The sequence below is a fragment of the Schistocerca cancellata genome, chromosome 1, assembly GCF_023864275.1.
Source record: "Schistocerca cancellata isolate TAMUIC-IGC-003103 chromosome 1, iqSchCanc2.1, whole genome shotgun sequence".
NCBI classification, from domain to species: Eukaryota; Metazoa; Arthropoda; class Insecta; order Orthoptera; family Acrididae; genus Schistocerca; species Schistocerca cancellata.
The window spans coordinates 674,829,604-674,843,450 of NC_064626.1; the positions used below are offsets into that span (position 1 = coordinate 674,829,604).

Here is a 13,847-nt window from a genome sequence, read left to right on the forward strand (position 1 = left end):
ACAATCCCTTTTTAAATGTTTGCAGTCCCGTATTTCATCCTATGCGTGTACTTTCTGTGCTTGTATTAATTAAGAAAATGATGTTGCGGTTAATTGCGATGCTAGTAGTGTACGCATTGCCAAATATTTGTCGCGGTGTGGAGCCGAACTTGCGACCCTTTCAATGCGAAACCAATCTCTTACCACTGTTTTTCAACAACTCCTTTTATTCGTTATTGTTCGTTCTATTCGTTCGGGGCGGACGTATCATGATGATTCTTCAAATTCATGGTGGATCCATTCACTCATATTTTTTTTTTTTTTCATTACAAAGGGCAGCTAAACCTCTGACAGAAACCCTGAGCTACCGTGCCAGCGCACTGAGCCAAACGCCGCTTTCTAAACACTCTCTCACACGGACAGTTGATAAGGTGCACATGGTGATAGATCCGTATCAAAATTCCTTTTATTTCATAAACTCCTGGCCACCTGGAATTTCCACTTGGAACATATTCGAGTCTCACTACACCTACATGTACCATGAATTTAGACGTATTCGGCGATGACGAGTAGTCGTCTTCTCCTTGTGAGAAGAAATACTATAAAGGAGTTTCGCTGGGAAGTTGTTCCACACACACCTTATGCACCTGTTCTTGGGCCAGATTTTTCACCTTTCCCATTCTCTATCGAACAACCTTCAAGAACTTCCTTTCCAGACGAAACCGCTCTCCGAACTTGGCTCGACATGTCTGGTACCGCGCGCCGCGGAATTTGAATCCGCGCCAGACGTCATGGACGTCGAAGACCCATAGAGGTCTCAGCACCATCGCGCCGTAAGCCGTCGCGGCGTGCTCCTCCTGGCCCGCTTTTAGTGTGATGGTGCCACAGTGGAAACGTGGTCCCAGCGGCCAATAGCGGTGTCCCCAATAGCGTACTTAAGCGCCTGCCTCGCGGTCAGCCAGCCCATCACCACGCAAGACATTACACTCGTCCTCCACTCCAAACGCAACAACGCCCCTGGTCATGATGGCGTCACCTACCGTCACCTCAAGGAATCCCATCCATCCTTCCTGTCTGTCCTTGCTACCCAGTACAATGTCTTCCTCTCCACTGAATTTTACCCTGATCTGTGGAAGACTTCCTGTGTCCTGCTGTTCCCTAAACCTAACAAACCCCCCTCTGCTACCTCTTCCTATCGTCCAATCTGCCTCACCTCTGTGTTCAGTAAGGTCTTTGAGGCCATCCTCTCTCGCCGTATTCACCGCCACCTTAACCAGCACCGCCTCCTTCCTCTTACCCAATGTGGCTTCTGGCCTTCTTTCTCTGCCGACGACCAGCTCCTTAACCTTACCAATCTTCTTTCCCTCCAACGTAACTCCCGACGCTCCACTATCTTTGTTTCCCTTGATCTCCAGAACGCCTATGACCGTGTCTGGCATCCCGGGCTCCTCTTCAAACTCCAGACCTATGCTCTCCCCATCAACTTCGTCCATCTCGTTGCTTCCTTCCTCTCCCATCGTCCCTCCTATGTGACTATCCACAATTCCAACTCCCGTACTTTCTACCCCTCTGCCCGCGTGCCCCAAGGTTCTGTCCTTTCCCCTCTCCTCTATCTCCTGTACACTGCTGATATGCGCAAACCTCCCCCTCCTGTTCATCTTCTCCAGTTCGCTGATGACACCGCCTTCCTAGCCCTTTATCCTACCCTTCAACGGTCCCAACGTACCCTCCAAACCCACCTTGACCAATTCACCGCTTGGTGCAACCAGTGGTTCCTCCGTGTTAATCCATCCAAGACCCAGGCGATCATCATAGGCCGCACCACCCGCTCCTTCCACCTCCATGATTTCTACCTCACCATTTATGGCCATCCTATCCACCTCACTTCTACCCTCAAATACCTTGCCCTCACACTCAACAGTCACCTTACCTGGACTCCCCAACTCCTTACCATCCAAAACAAAGCTCACAACCGCCTCCGCCCCCTGAAACTCCTGTCCAGCTGGACGTGGGGTCTGCATCCTTCCACCATCCTTCACACCTACAAATTCATGATCCGCCCCATCCTTTGTTATGCCAGCGTCGCTTGGATTTCCCTCCCCGGTTCTATAAAGCCTCCAAATCCTCAAACGCCATGCACTCCGCCTCGCCTTTCGCATCCGCCTTCCGTCCCCCACGCACATCCTCTACGACCTCATCCCCTTCCCCCACCTTCTCCTTTTCCTTGAACACATCCGCACACTACATACTGTCCGCTGCCTTTATCCCCCTCACCCCCTGGTGTCTCCCTTCCTCTCCACCCCCAACCAGTTGCCACGCCTTTACCGTTGTGTCCCTCCCTCTTTCCATCTCCACACCCTCCATCTCCTTTCTCAACACAACTTCCACCAGATGATGAGCTTCGCCCTGACATCTACCCTTCCTACCAACTGTAACCCCCTCTTCCTGCCTCCTCCTCAGGGCTCCCTCTCCTCCCCCTCCCTCGTTCTGAGCGGCTTTCCCCTCCTACTCACCCTCCATCTCTTGTGCCTCCTTTCAGTGTCTCTGCGCTCCCTCCTGCCCTGTCTTCCCTTTTCCTCTCCCACCCCACGTGTCTCCTGCCTCTTCGTGAACGCACGGTTGCCCCTCCTCTCTTCATCCCGCCGGTTCCGCAGCTGCCCCATGCTCTCCCCTCCTTTTCCATCCTCTCTGACCTTTCCCTCGGCAGGTCCCACCTCGTAGTTTTATTCTTCGTCACGTGTGCTCCAAGTGGGTATTAAGTGTGTTGTTTCAGAGACTTTTTAATACTGTGGCCAACTTTTAACCTGTGCATGCGCATTCAGTGTCTTCTCTGTGTTTTAAGAATCGCCAACTGTGTTTTTAACCTTCTGGTGACTTTTTTAACTGTCCCCCATGAACGTCTACATGTCAGTGTATTTTTATCTCCATTTTCTCCCCTTACTCTGTTTTATGTTCCCCTTTTTTATCTCATTATGTATGTATCATTTTATTCTTGTTTTAGTTGTTGTGTCACTCGGCTGAAGAGCAGCGGATTGTGCCGCTGGCAGCCCTCCCCTGCCCATATGGGGCAGGGGAATTAAATCACAATAAAGAAAAAAAAAAGCTCAGCCAGTCCCCCCCTTCGCTTTTCCTGTCCTTCCCCCCCCCCTTTTTTATTTTCCCATCATCTGTCCAGTTTCCCCCCACCCATTCTTGGCTGTGGTCTGTCACATTTGCCAACTTTTTAGTGCAGTGTTCCAGTGAATGTTCAGTGTTGTTCGTCTTTCTTGTGTTGCGAACAGAAACCATACTGTCGCTGGGTGTGAATTTTATGTCTTTTGCGAACAGAAACCAGACTGTCGCTGTGTTTTTTTAATTGTCTGTCTATTGTTTTACCTGTCTGCTTCGTATGTATTTTATTAGCATCATCATCCCTTTGTTCAAGTTCCACGATTTTTTCGCCATGTTAGTCTTTAAGTCTCCGATTTTATCGCCTGTTTTTGTTATTTATTCTCTTCCTCTTTTTAACAAAGTCTGTAGGCTGAAGAGCGGCATACTAAGCTGCTGCCAGCCCGCCCCCTTCGGGGGGAATCGAAATTCAATAAAGGAAATAAAAGCTCAGCCAGTCAGTCTAATCTCGCGTACGTCGGTTTACACCTCGCTTCGCGCTAGACAGTTCACTTCCTTGTTCTGTGTACTAGTGGACGTGTTTGTTTCCTGGTGACTCTGTTGTTCGCTCTTGTTGTATTAGTTCTGTCCTTCGTTGGTCGTGTCCGTCCTCTCCCGTTGTGTAGTTGTTCGCGGGCCTCTCCGCGGGCCCCGCCGCGCTTTCCGTCATTGCTACCCCTCGTCCTGGTCGCAGTTACAACGAGTTCTTCCCTCAAAACCACGTGAATTCCACAGTTGCGGAAAGGAAAAGTTACCCCACTGTCGACAGGCTGTTTGTAAACAGTGTAAACAACGAAGAATAATATATCAATATGACTAAGATCTCTGTTACGTTTGTCTGTTGTGCTTATTAAACTTTTGGTAAAACGCTACGAACTTAGGCACCAACCCACAGATGAAGTACAGGAACACGGGCGCGTGAATATCTAAAAGGTAAATGTGTTTTGTAAAAAACTCTCAGGAATAAAACCAAAAGTTAATAATATGATCTTTCCTCGAACGTATTCCAAGCGTTTCAAGGGCCAAAAGGGGTTAAAAAAAATAAGAATTTTGGCCTGTGTATTAAGGACGTTCACGTAGCGTTACGGATGAGCGGATAACTTTTATAGTGTGAGGAGAGAGATGGAGAGAGAGCAGGGCGGCTTACAGACGACGGTGAGCGTGAAGCTGGTCTCGAGGTAGGCGCCGGTCACGTTGGGGTTCTCAGCGCGGCACGTCACCACCTTGCCGTCGTCGTCCGTGGCGGCCACCAGCGTCAGCTCGCTCACCGTCGTGTTCTCCGCCGTCTCCTCCTGCGCAACACACGTGCAGAGATACACACAGCAGTACGCAGACAATCAGCATGGCGTCGCTGTAAGCTTCAGCCATTTGCCAACACAGCTTACAATACCCTGAATTCATATTTGCCATAATTAGCAGACCGACTGGTTCTTAGGTGCCTATGGCGTGGTTGAAGTCAGTTTCGTTTAACACTGTTAGTAATGGAAACATCATCTTCTATCTGTTCCGACCGAAATATTCATCATCAGCTAACATAAAACTATTCCAGGAATCATCAACGCTGTGAGGTCAGTTATGTAATTAGAATTAAAATAACTCATCTGTGTTACTATCATAAAGAAAAAAATATATAACCAAGGCGGCAACTTTCTTAATCATTTTTTACAAGTCCTCGGCATATACAGGGGTGAGCCATGAATAAGTCACAAACGCCAAAACACTAAATATCGTTTCAAATAGCGCAAGCGTATCGGGTGGAAGACAGCCAGTGCATAATACTCTGCAGTCAAGTGGTTGTAAATTGCTAGCAGTGCAGGACCGCAGATGTTTCACTGAAATGTACCCGACTGTACCAGTGCTGATTTGTTCTCATTTTTGTAGGTCAAGTCACACTTCACAGACGAAGTCGGTCGTGATACCCGTCGCTTACGACAACTGCACTTCATGAAAAGTTCAGCTCAGTTTCGCACAGGAAGTCAAAAAAGGAATTACAAGAATCAAAAGCCAGGAGCTGCTTGCGAACTTCTCCAGTGATGTCACATTGCAATTCGAAGAAATAATCCAAGAAGATCGTCGTGTGACAATCGATCACGCGGCACGTGTTCTATCTTCTTTCCACACAAGTGAGTAAAACATCATTGGTAGGCTGTTGAATTCTCATAAAGTATCGACGCGTTTGAATCTTCCGCCAATAGACTCCTGAGCGTAAAATGGGACAATCGACGCACACCAATACGAAGTGTGTCATATTGTCGAAAGTTCAGCATCACGTTAAAGCTGTTACAGCTACATTTCACTGTACCGCTCTGCAGGAAATCCGAGTGGCCATACGCCGCAAATTAATCAGATTTCTGACTCATAAGGGAAGACAAATATGAGAGTTAACGCAAACATTTCATTGTGCATGATTGGAAAATCCAGTGCAGAGCCCCGATTTAGCCTCAAGTGATTTTCATACGTTTGCATCGAAACCACCGTCCAAACAGTTACTTAACGTCGGCCACGGACACAATACACACTTGCACTCACACGCTCCATACTCTGTGTTGGTGCTTTGCTCTGTCGACCTATCGATATGTTTCTGTACCGCTTAACACATCTGCCTACATATAACTCTTTCAGAATTCCGAATACGTCGATTTACAGTCGCGAACGACATCAGATTATTCCGTCCATTGAACTTGAATTTAAGCAACACGTTAACAAGCGTGAAGAAAACAGCATCAGAGGACATGAAAATAGCAATTACAATCTCGACAACCGTATGGAGTAAACGTAAACGTGGTTGTAGAAGGAAATAAATTTACAGTACTCAATCTGAAAAACCTCTTTCACAAGAATACCTCTTCAGTCCCTAAGAACTTCGTTGAATTCAAAGATTTTAGATTTGTATGATTTATAGTGTAACTGAAATTTAGCTGATTACTTTTAGTACTCATGTGAATGACTTCACACTTTCCACTATTTAGAGTCAATTGCCACTTTTTGTACCAAACGTATATTTTGTCTCAGTCGTTTTGGAATTGGTTCTGATCGTGTGATGACTTTACGAGACGGTGAATTACCAATCAATCTGCCAAAAATCTATTATGGTCAATCAAATTGTGTCTTAAAACATTGAATAGATCAGGAACTGCAGAGGGCTAGTAACACTTCCTTGGGGAACGTCAGATAATACTTGTAGGACATTCCAGGTGTGTAGGCGTGTTGTGAAGCACACTAGTGCGTAGATATGTTGGACGCAGATTCCTGTACCAAAGTAACATTATGATCTGTAAGATCACTCTTTTCCTTAGAATTTTCGACAGTGTAACCTACATCTTTTTGAAGAGATACTCCCACTTTCACAAGTAATTTCATGTAACTACATTAGCCATCTCCATATTCAGTGCTCATCTACCTGTTAATGAACTATACGTAGTTCTATCCAGTCTGAATCCAGCGATACAGAAAAAGGAAAGTAGTGTTTTTGTTGAGAGGTGGCCTGGAGACACTGGGAGGAACTATTTCGCCAGACAATGAAGCTGCAAGTACCTTCCGCAGACCTATTACGATGACCTGTCGGAGTGGTCGGTCACCCATGTACGGTCACCCATGATTTGTTTCGCCTCTAAGATCGGTGGATAACAGCAGAGCGTAGAAGACTGTCGAAGGACCTGACAAGATTTACACCTCGAGGCTCTGCAACCTCCGATGAGTGTCTAGTACGGTCAAATGCGAACTAATTTGCACGTCCAGTAATAATCCCTACATCGACCACTGACATCAGTGTTACCGTTTTATATATTTTTAAATGCTTTCATACTTATTTGCAACACTAGACTAAAAACCAATAAAAAACTGAATGATATTACACTGAGGTGACAAAATTCATGGGATACCTGGAAATATCGTGTCAGACCACGATTTGTGCTGCGCAGTGCTGCAGGTCGACGTCGCATGGATTCAACAAGTAGTTGGAAGTCCTCCACAGAAACATTGAACCATGCTGTCACTACAGCCATCCGTAATTGTGAAAGTGTTATCAGTGCAGGATTTTGCGCACGAACGGACCTCCCGATTTTGTCCCACAATATTCGATGGGATTCAGGTTGGACGAAAATCATTCACTCGAACTGTCCAGAATGTTCTTCAAACCAATCATGAACAATTGTGGCACTGCGAAATGGCGTATTGTCATCCATAATAATTCTGTCGTTGTTTGGGGACACGAAGTCCATGAATGATTGCAAATGATCTCCAAACTGCCGAACGTAACAATTTACGGTCAGTTATCGGTTCAGTTGGACCAGAGGACCCAGTTCGTTCCATGTAAACACAGCCCACACCATTATGCAGCTACCACCAGCTTAGTACAGAGTCATGTTGAGAACTTTCGTCCATGGATTCGTGGGGTCTCCGTCACACCCGAACCTTGCCATCAGCTCTTTCAACTGAAATCGGGATTCATCTGACAAGGCTCACGGTTTACCAGTCGGTCCAACTGGTATGATGAAGCGCCCAGGAGAGGCACCGCAGGTGATGTGCTCTTAGTAAAGGCACCCACATCGGCCCTCTGCTGACATATTCCACTAACATCAAATTTCGTCGCATTGCCTACGTCCCACATTGATTTCCGCGGTATTTTCACGTAGTGTGGCTAGTGTGGCTTCTCTGTCATCAACGACAACTCTACGCAAACGCAGCTGCTCTCGGTCGTTAAGTGAAGGTCGTCGTGCACTGCGTTGTCCTTGGTGACAGGTAATGCCTGCAATTCAATATTCTCGGCACACTCTTGTGCTAACAGGTACTTCAGTTGGACAGATGAACAGCTTAAGTTGGCTGGCCATCAGTCATGTTTAGGTATCTACCTAGAGAAAATTTTGTACAGGGTGTGGGTTGGGGGTGGGGTTCCAAAGTCCAACAGCGAAATATTTTGGTTCAAAGCTATAGGAGTGGCAGTTTGATGTGTCCTGGAGGGGTTGGTGAGGCTGATTGTCGATTTAAGCGGGGGTCACCAGTTACCACCGCTGCTGCCCAGGGAATGCAACAGCACCATTCTCACCAGTACAGTCTGCACGTTGCATGATAATGAAATACGACGACGCAGACAAGTAGATGTCGCCCTGCTTCAAGGAAATACTCCCACTGTCAGAAAAGTTCCAAGGCTGGCCTTCTTGTATTTCTGAGTTGCAATGCTAAATAGGAACAAGTGTTATTTTTATGTCATATTGTATGTGTGCGTCCTTGAAATGACCTGGGCTATGTTTCCACGCGAACTCTCTTGGTGACAGGGCTGCGCTTATTGCGCGTTAGTTACGGGACACAATGGATGCTGATTGTGAGCAAATAGCATTCTGCGTTAAGCTCGAGAAAACCGCTAGGGAAACGTGGACAATGATTAAGAAAGCATATGCAGGCGAGGAACATTCAGTCGTGTTTTAGATTGGCACAAAAGGTTTGGTGAAGGCAGTGATTCAGTGTAAGAAGATCTCAGAGTTGGAAGCCAGTCTACAGCACATATCGATGTGAATGTGGAGCATATAAGAAGACCGTCATGTGACTGTGCGTGCGATATCAGATTAACTTAATTTGAATAGTGATGTGTGTCATAACGATTTACGCGAAGACTTAGACAAATGGAAACTTAATGCAAAACTAGGCACTCACAGTCTAAAAGACGAACAGAAAGAGGAAAGACGAAAAATATCTTCTGAACTGTTTGACAGAGTCATCCTACATTTCTGTCACATATAATTGATGGGGATGGAAGCTGGAGAAACTGGTATGACCCTAACATGAAGCGTCAAAGTGCTGAATGGCAGAGTGCTGGATCACCAGCCTCGAAAAGGGCACACGTTAACCTTTGATAACAAAGAGAATGTTGATTGCATTCTTTGATAGTAAAGGCTTAGTTCACCAAGAGTATGTTCCTCCAGGTCAAACAACGAACCAAACACTTTACATGGGAGTCCTGAAACTCTCCGCCCTTATTTGTGGCATTCTCAGAACTGGTTCTTACAGCATGACAATGCCATATCTCATGCTGCTTTATCTGTTAGCGAGTATCTGGGCAGATATTCGTTTATTACTGTCTCACATCTGCCATGTTCGCCTGACCTCTCGACTTGTGATTTTTCCTTGTTTCCACGAGTGAAAGAACGACTGTAGGGAAAGCTTCATAAAGGTGTCGCAAACAGCCGCTAGGCTGTGACAAATGAACTTACAAGCATCGCAATTCAAAATTTCCCTGCTTGCTTGCAATACTTTGAGAAACGTTGGTAACCATGTATAGATAGCCAGGGCATTCCTTCGATAGGAGCCAGGATCATTACTTGGTATGTGTAATATTCTGTTTAAAAACAATCTGTAGTGAAATTTTTCTGACAGTGGGAGTAATTAACACCCAGGAGAGTGACCCAAGGTAATTTTTAACAAACCGGGTCATTTGTTGTTTTTTATTCAGTATGTATTTCAGAATACGTGCGGATGAATTGGAGTCAATTACATTCCTGCTGCTGGTTGTGAATATTACACTACACTATTATATAGATTTTTTTTCCTGTTTCCAGTGCTTCCTTTCCCCTTTTTATTTTATTTTCATCATACATTGTAAGATTGTTATTTCAGGATGAGTGCTGTAGATTTATTTCCTTGTACAACTATTTTCATTTTACTTAATGCAGTCTAATTGAATGTATATGGTATTTTCATTTCTTCAGATGTTGTATATTTTCATGCTTGTTATAAAGTTGTCTAAATTCATTTCCTATGAACCGAGTAAAATGAAGCTGCAATGTTCTATGAAAATGCAAATCGACGTACTTGAAATTTTTCGGATTTTTAAAAGTGTGTCCGTGATGGACGTCAAATAATTTTTTGGATGGTGTTACATTTTGTGATTGCGGTGTGTACCGCAGACAAAGAATTAATAACTATAGGTTTCGCGTTTCTTATTGTTCGGGATGGCTATACGCCACAAGAATTTTGAAAACAATGCTGTGCAGACCGCTAAGCAGTCTGTCTGATCAATACCGAGGACTATTAAGTCAAGTGACAATTAATTTAAGCTACTTTCTTGTTGCGGACGGTTTTATTGTGAAATACGCCGAACTGGGATGAAAGGGAATGCCGTAAATCTGAAAATGTGACTAGAAACGGCTAACAAACAGTGACATTGGTATGCGTCACTTGTTAATTGAATGAAGCGTGTCTTACGTTCATCGCTGCATGAAGATGCGCTAAATGAGATAATTCTACAAATGTCACGTGTTCCTTCTGCATCCACAACGGGCGGCTACGATCAGGAGAAACAGTGAGACGATGATAATTACTGCATTCTATGCTGAAGGATTAAAGACGAACGACGCAAACATCGTTGATGCACTGACAGCACCAGCTAATGGAGACTGACTTTGAAAAAAATTTATAAGAAGCTTAAATCTCGCAAATTATTTCACTTAATAAAGCTGTAAATACTTTTTACAAAACCAATGGCAGTCTCACATTACCACTGATCTTACGTAACTGTAATTTTCATTTCGTACTGCATTCTTCTTCCATTTCAGTAACATTCACAATTATAATTAAAAGTTGTTTCGTTCATCAAACCAATATTTACACTAAACGTTATAATACTGCAAACGTATCAACTTCTGACAGTCATTATTTCAAACAACTGCTACTGTTTCAAATGAGAGCAAAGCTAGTCCGTCTTTATTTTCCCTTCGCTTTTTAATCGTTTATTCATATTTATTTGCGTTATTGGCGCATGTTTATCTGCATTCACATGTTTTATTGTTTTTGTGCTGCTTCTCGTGTGGATTATAGTCCTGTGTCGACCAAACACATGTACTGTGCAGAGTACCTCATTACGGTAGTGGAACGTAGCCCACCACCAGTTCTGCAGTGCTTTTTGCGTTTGGCGAAATATTTTCTTAGGGAGATTTTTTTTGGTTTTGGCAGATGCGTGAATACTCATTATGTTTTAGTTTTATAAGCCTTGACTGCGTATGTGAGCGTAATGTTCTGTGAATCCTGGGAAAAGTTAAATAGCCTTTGTTTCAGTTACCTCAAAACTTACGTACCTGAGCATTCGGGGGAGACGTATTACGGTTAGTCCACTTCCATTAGATGAACATTGTCATTTATTTTCAAATGAACGTTCTGCCATTTGATTGTACACTACTGTACAGTGATCATTTCGGACTTTAGCCATTTTCAGGTACCACATTGTTGGGCATGATGCAACTTACACTGAAGCGCCAAAGAATCTCCGTATTCAAATACAGAGATATGTGAACAGGCAGAATACGGCGCTGCGGTCGGCAACGCCTATGTAAGACTACAAGTGTCTGGCGCAGTTGTTAGATCGATTTCTGCTGCTACAATGGGACGTTATCAAGATTTAAGTGACTTTGAACGTGGTGTTACAGTCGGCCAAAGAGCGATGGGACACAACATGAAACGTCCCCTTAGAACATTTATACACGACTGTGCTTAAACTGACACACAATATTTTTAGCGCAACGCAATCTGACTTTAAAAAATCCCTACAAAAGAATGACCCTGATTAACATTAACCTAAACCTTTCACAAATCACTTACCTCACCAAAAATCTTCATTACTCAAACTACTGCAATACAGCGAGCGCCACTACTGCCAGCTAAATAAAAGATTCAAACTACGGAAGCCACTAACTACTGATAGGCATAGTTAGCAAATGAAAGATTTTAATAGAGAACAAACAATGTATTTACCTTAATATCATCACAAGTCATAATATATGTAATTTCAAAACTCCGCCATTTCCTTCCACACATCCACCACTGCTGGCGGCTCACCTCTAACTGCGCAACGCTACGCGCTGTTCACATCCGGCTACCCAACACTACAATGGCAGACAACAATGCAAACTAGCCACAGACTGCACACAGCACAGCCAGTGATTTTCATACAGAGCGCTACGTAACGTTGCCAATAAGAAAACATAAACAGCCTACTTACATAAAGAAAACATAAACAGCCTACTTACAAACATCTCCGAGGTAGCCATGAAGTGGGAGTTTTCCCGTAGGATAATTTAACGAGTGTACTGTGAATATCAGGAATCCGATAGAGCATCAAATCTCGGACATCACTGCGGTCGGAAAAAGATCTTGCGAGAAGAGGACGAACGACGACAGAAGAGAATCGTCTAACGTGACAGAAGTGCAACTATTCCGCAAATCGCTGCAGATTTCAATACTGGGCTATCAACAAGTGTCAGGGTGCGTACCATTCAACAAAACATCAACGGTGTAGGCTTCCGGAGCCGAAGGCGCACTCGTGTACCCTTCATAACTGAACAACATAAAGCTTTACGCCTCGCCTGGACCCGTCAACACCGACATTGGACTATTCATGACCGGAAACATGTTGCCTGGTCGGACGAGTCTCGTTTTAGGTTGTATCGAGAGGATGAATATTTACGGGTACGGAGACAATGTCCTGCATACATGGACCCTGCATGTCATCAGGGGACTGTTAAAATCGGTGGAGGCTCTGTAATGGTGTGGGGCGTGTGCAGCTGGAGTGGTATGGGACCCCTGAAACGTCTAGATACGACTCTGACAGATGAAACTTACTCAAGCATCCTGTCTGATCACCTGCATCCATTGATGTTCATTGTGCATTCTGACGGACTTTGGCAATTCCAGCAGGACAATGTGACACTTCATACGCCCAGAATTGCTACAGAGTGGCTCCAAGAACATTCAACTGAGTTTAAACACTTCCGCTGGCCACCAAACTCCCCAGACATGAACATTATTGAGCATATCTGGGATGCCTTGCAACATGCTGTTTAGAAGACATCTCTACCCTCTCGTACTCTTACGGATTTATGGACAGCCATGCAGGATTTATGGTGTTCACTCCCGCCAGAACTAGTTCAGACATTAGTTGAGTCCATGCCACGTCGTGTTGCGGCATTTCTGCGTGCTCGCGGGGGTCCTACACGATATTAGCCAGGTGTACCAGTTTCTTTGGCTCTTCAATTTATAATGCAGGTGTCACAGCATGAAAGCGAGAACATATTCAGTAAGTGTTTGGCAGAAGTTAAACAACCATGTGTCATCTCCGCCCGGCACTTAGTGAATATGTTCTCGTTTTTATGCTGTGACACCTGCATTTTATAGCAAAGATTGATACACTTCAACAGTGATTTGTAATGTGTTCTAGGCTCTGAACTCTCCCACAAGGAAACATAATAATAAAGTTCTGACTCCAATTATTAACAAAATGTTTTTACTCAACACAAATGGTCTCCTTTGACCAATAACGAAGCTCAACACAGAGGAAGTGCAAAAAGTCAATCATGTGGTAGAAAATGCTAGGCCAAACGGAAAGTTCACTGAATGCTTGATAACACAATCCATCTATTACTGTAACATCCAGAGATATTGTCTTTCTAAATGACCGAACACTCTGAAACTTTAAGCCCACGCTGCGACTGGGAGGCGAAGTCTGAATCAGAATGAAACCTAAGGTTCCGGCAAGACCGGTAAAATTTCAGAGTCCGTCAGTCTCGCCGAACGAATGACTCCTACAGTTGCCGCGAGCACATCGCCGAACTTAGCGCCGTCCACTGAAGACGAAAGTGGTGTGCTGGGTCCATGACAGATGACATACGTTTGCTGGCTGCGACGGAACTGCGTAGATCGGGACCACCGAAGTCCTAGATATTTCCGCGTTAGAGGTA

The 13,847-nt window shown here is 44.7% G+C and overlaps 1 protein-coding gene across 1 annotated transcript in view; it reads right to left on the reverse strand.

Annotated features, from left to right (window-relative positions):
* The window catches only part of LOC126093000 (nephrin-like), a 245,731-nt gene that overhangs the window by 125,860 nt on the left and 106,024 nt on the right, over window positions 1-13,847 (reverse strand). The window contains exon 6 of the mRNA XM_049908694.1: window positions 4,274-4,418. Within this exon, the coding sequence (XP_049764651.1) occupies window positions 4,274-4,418 (145 nt within the window). The remainder of the gene's footprint in view (window positions 1-4,273; window positions 4,419-13,847) is intronic.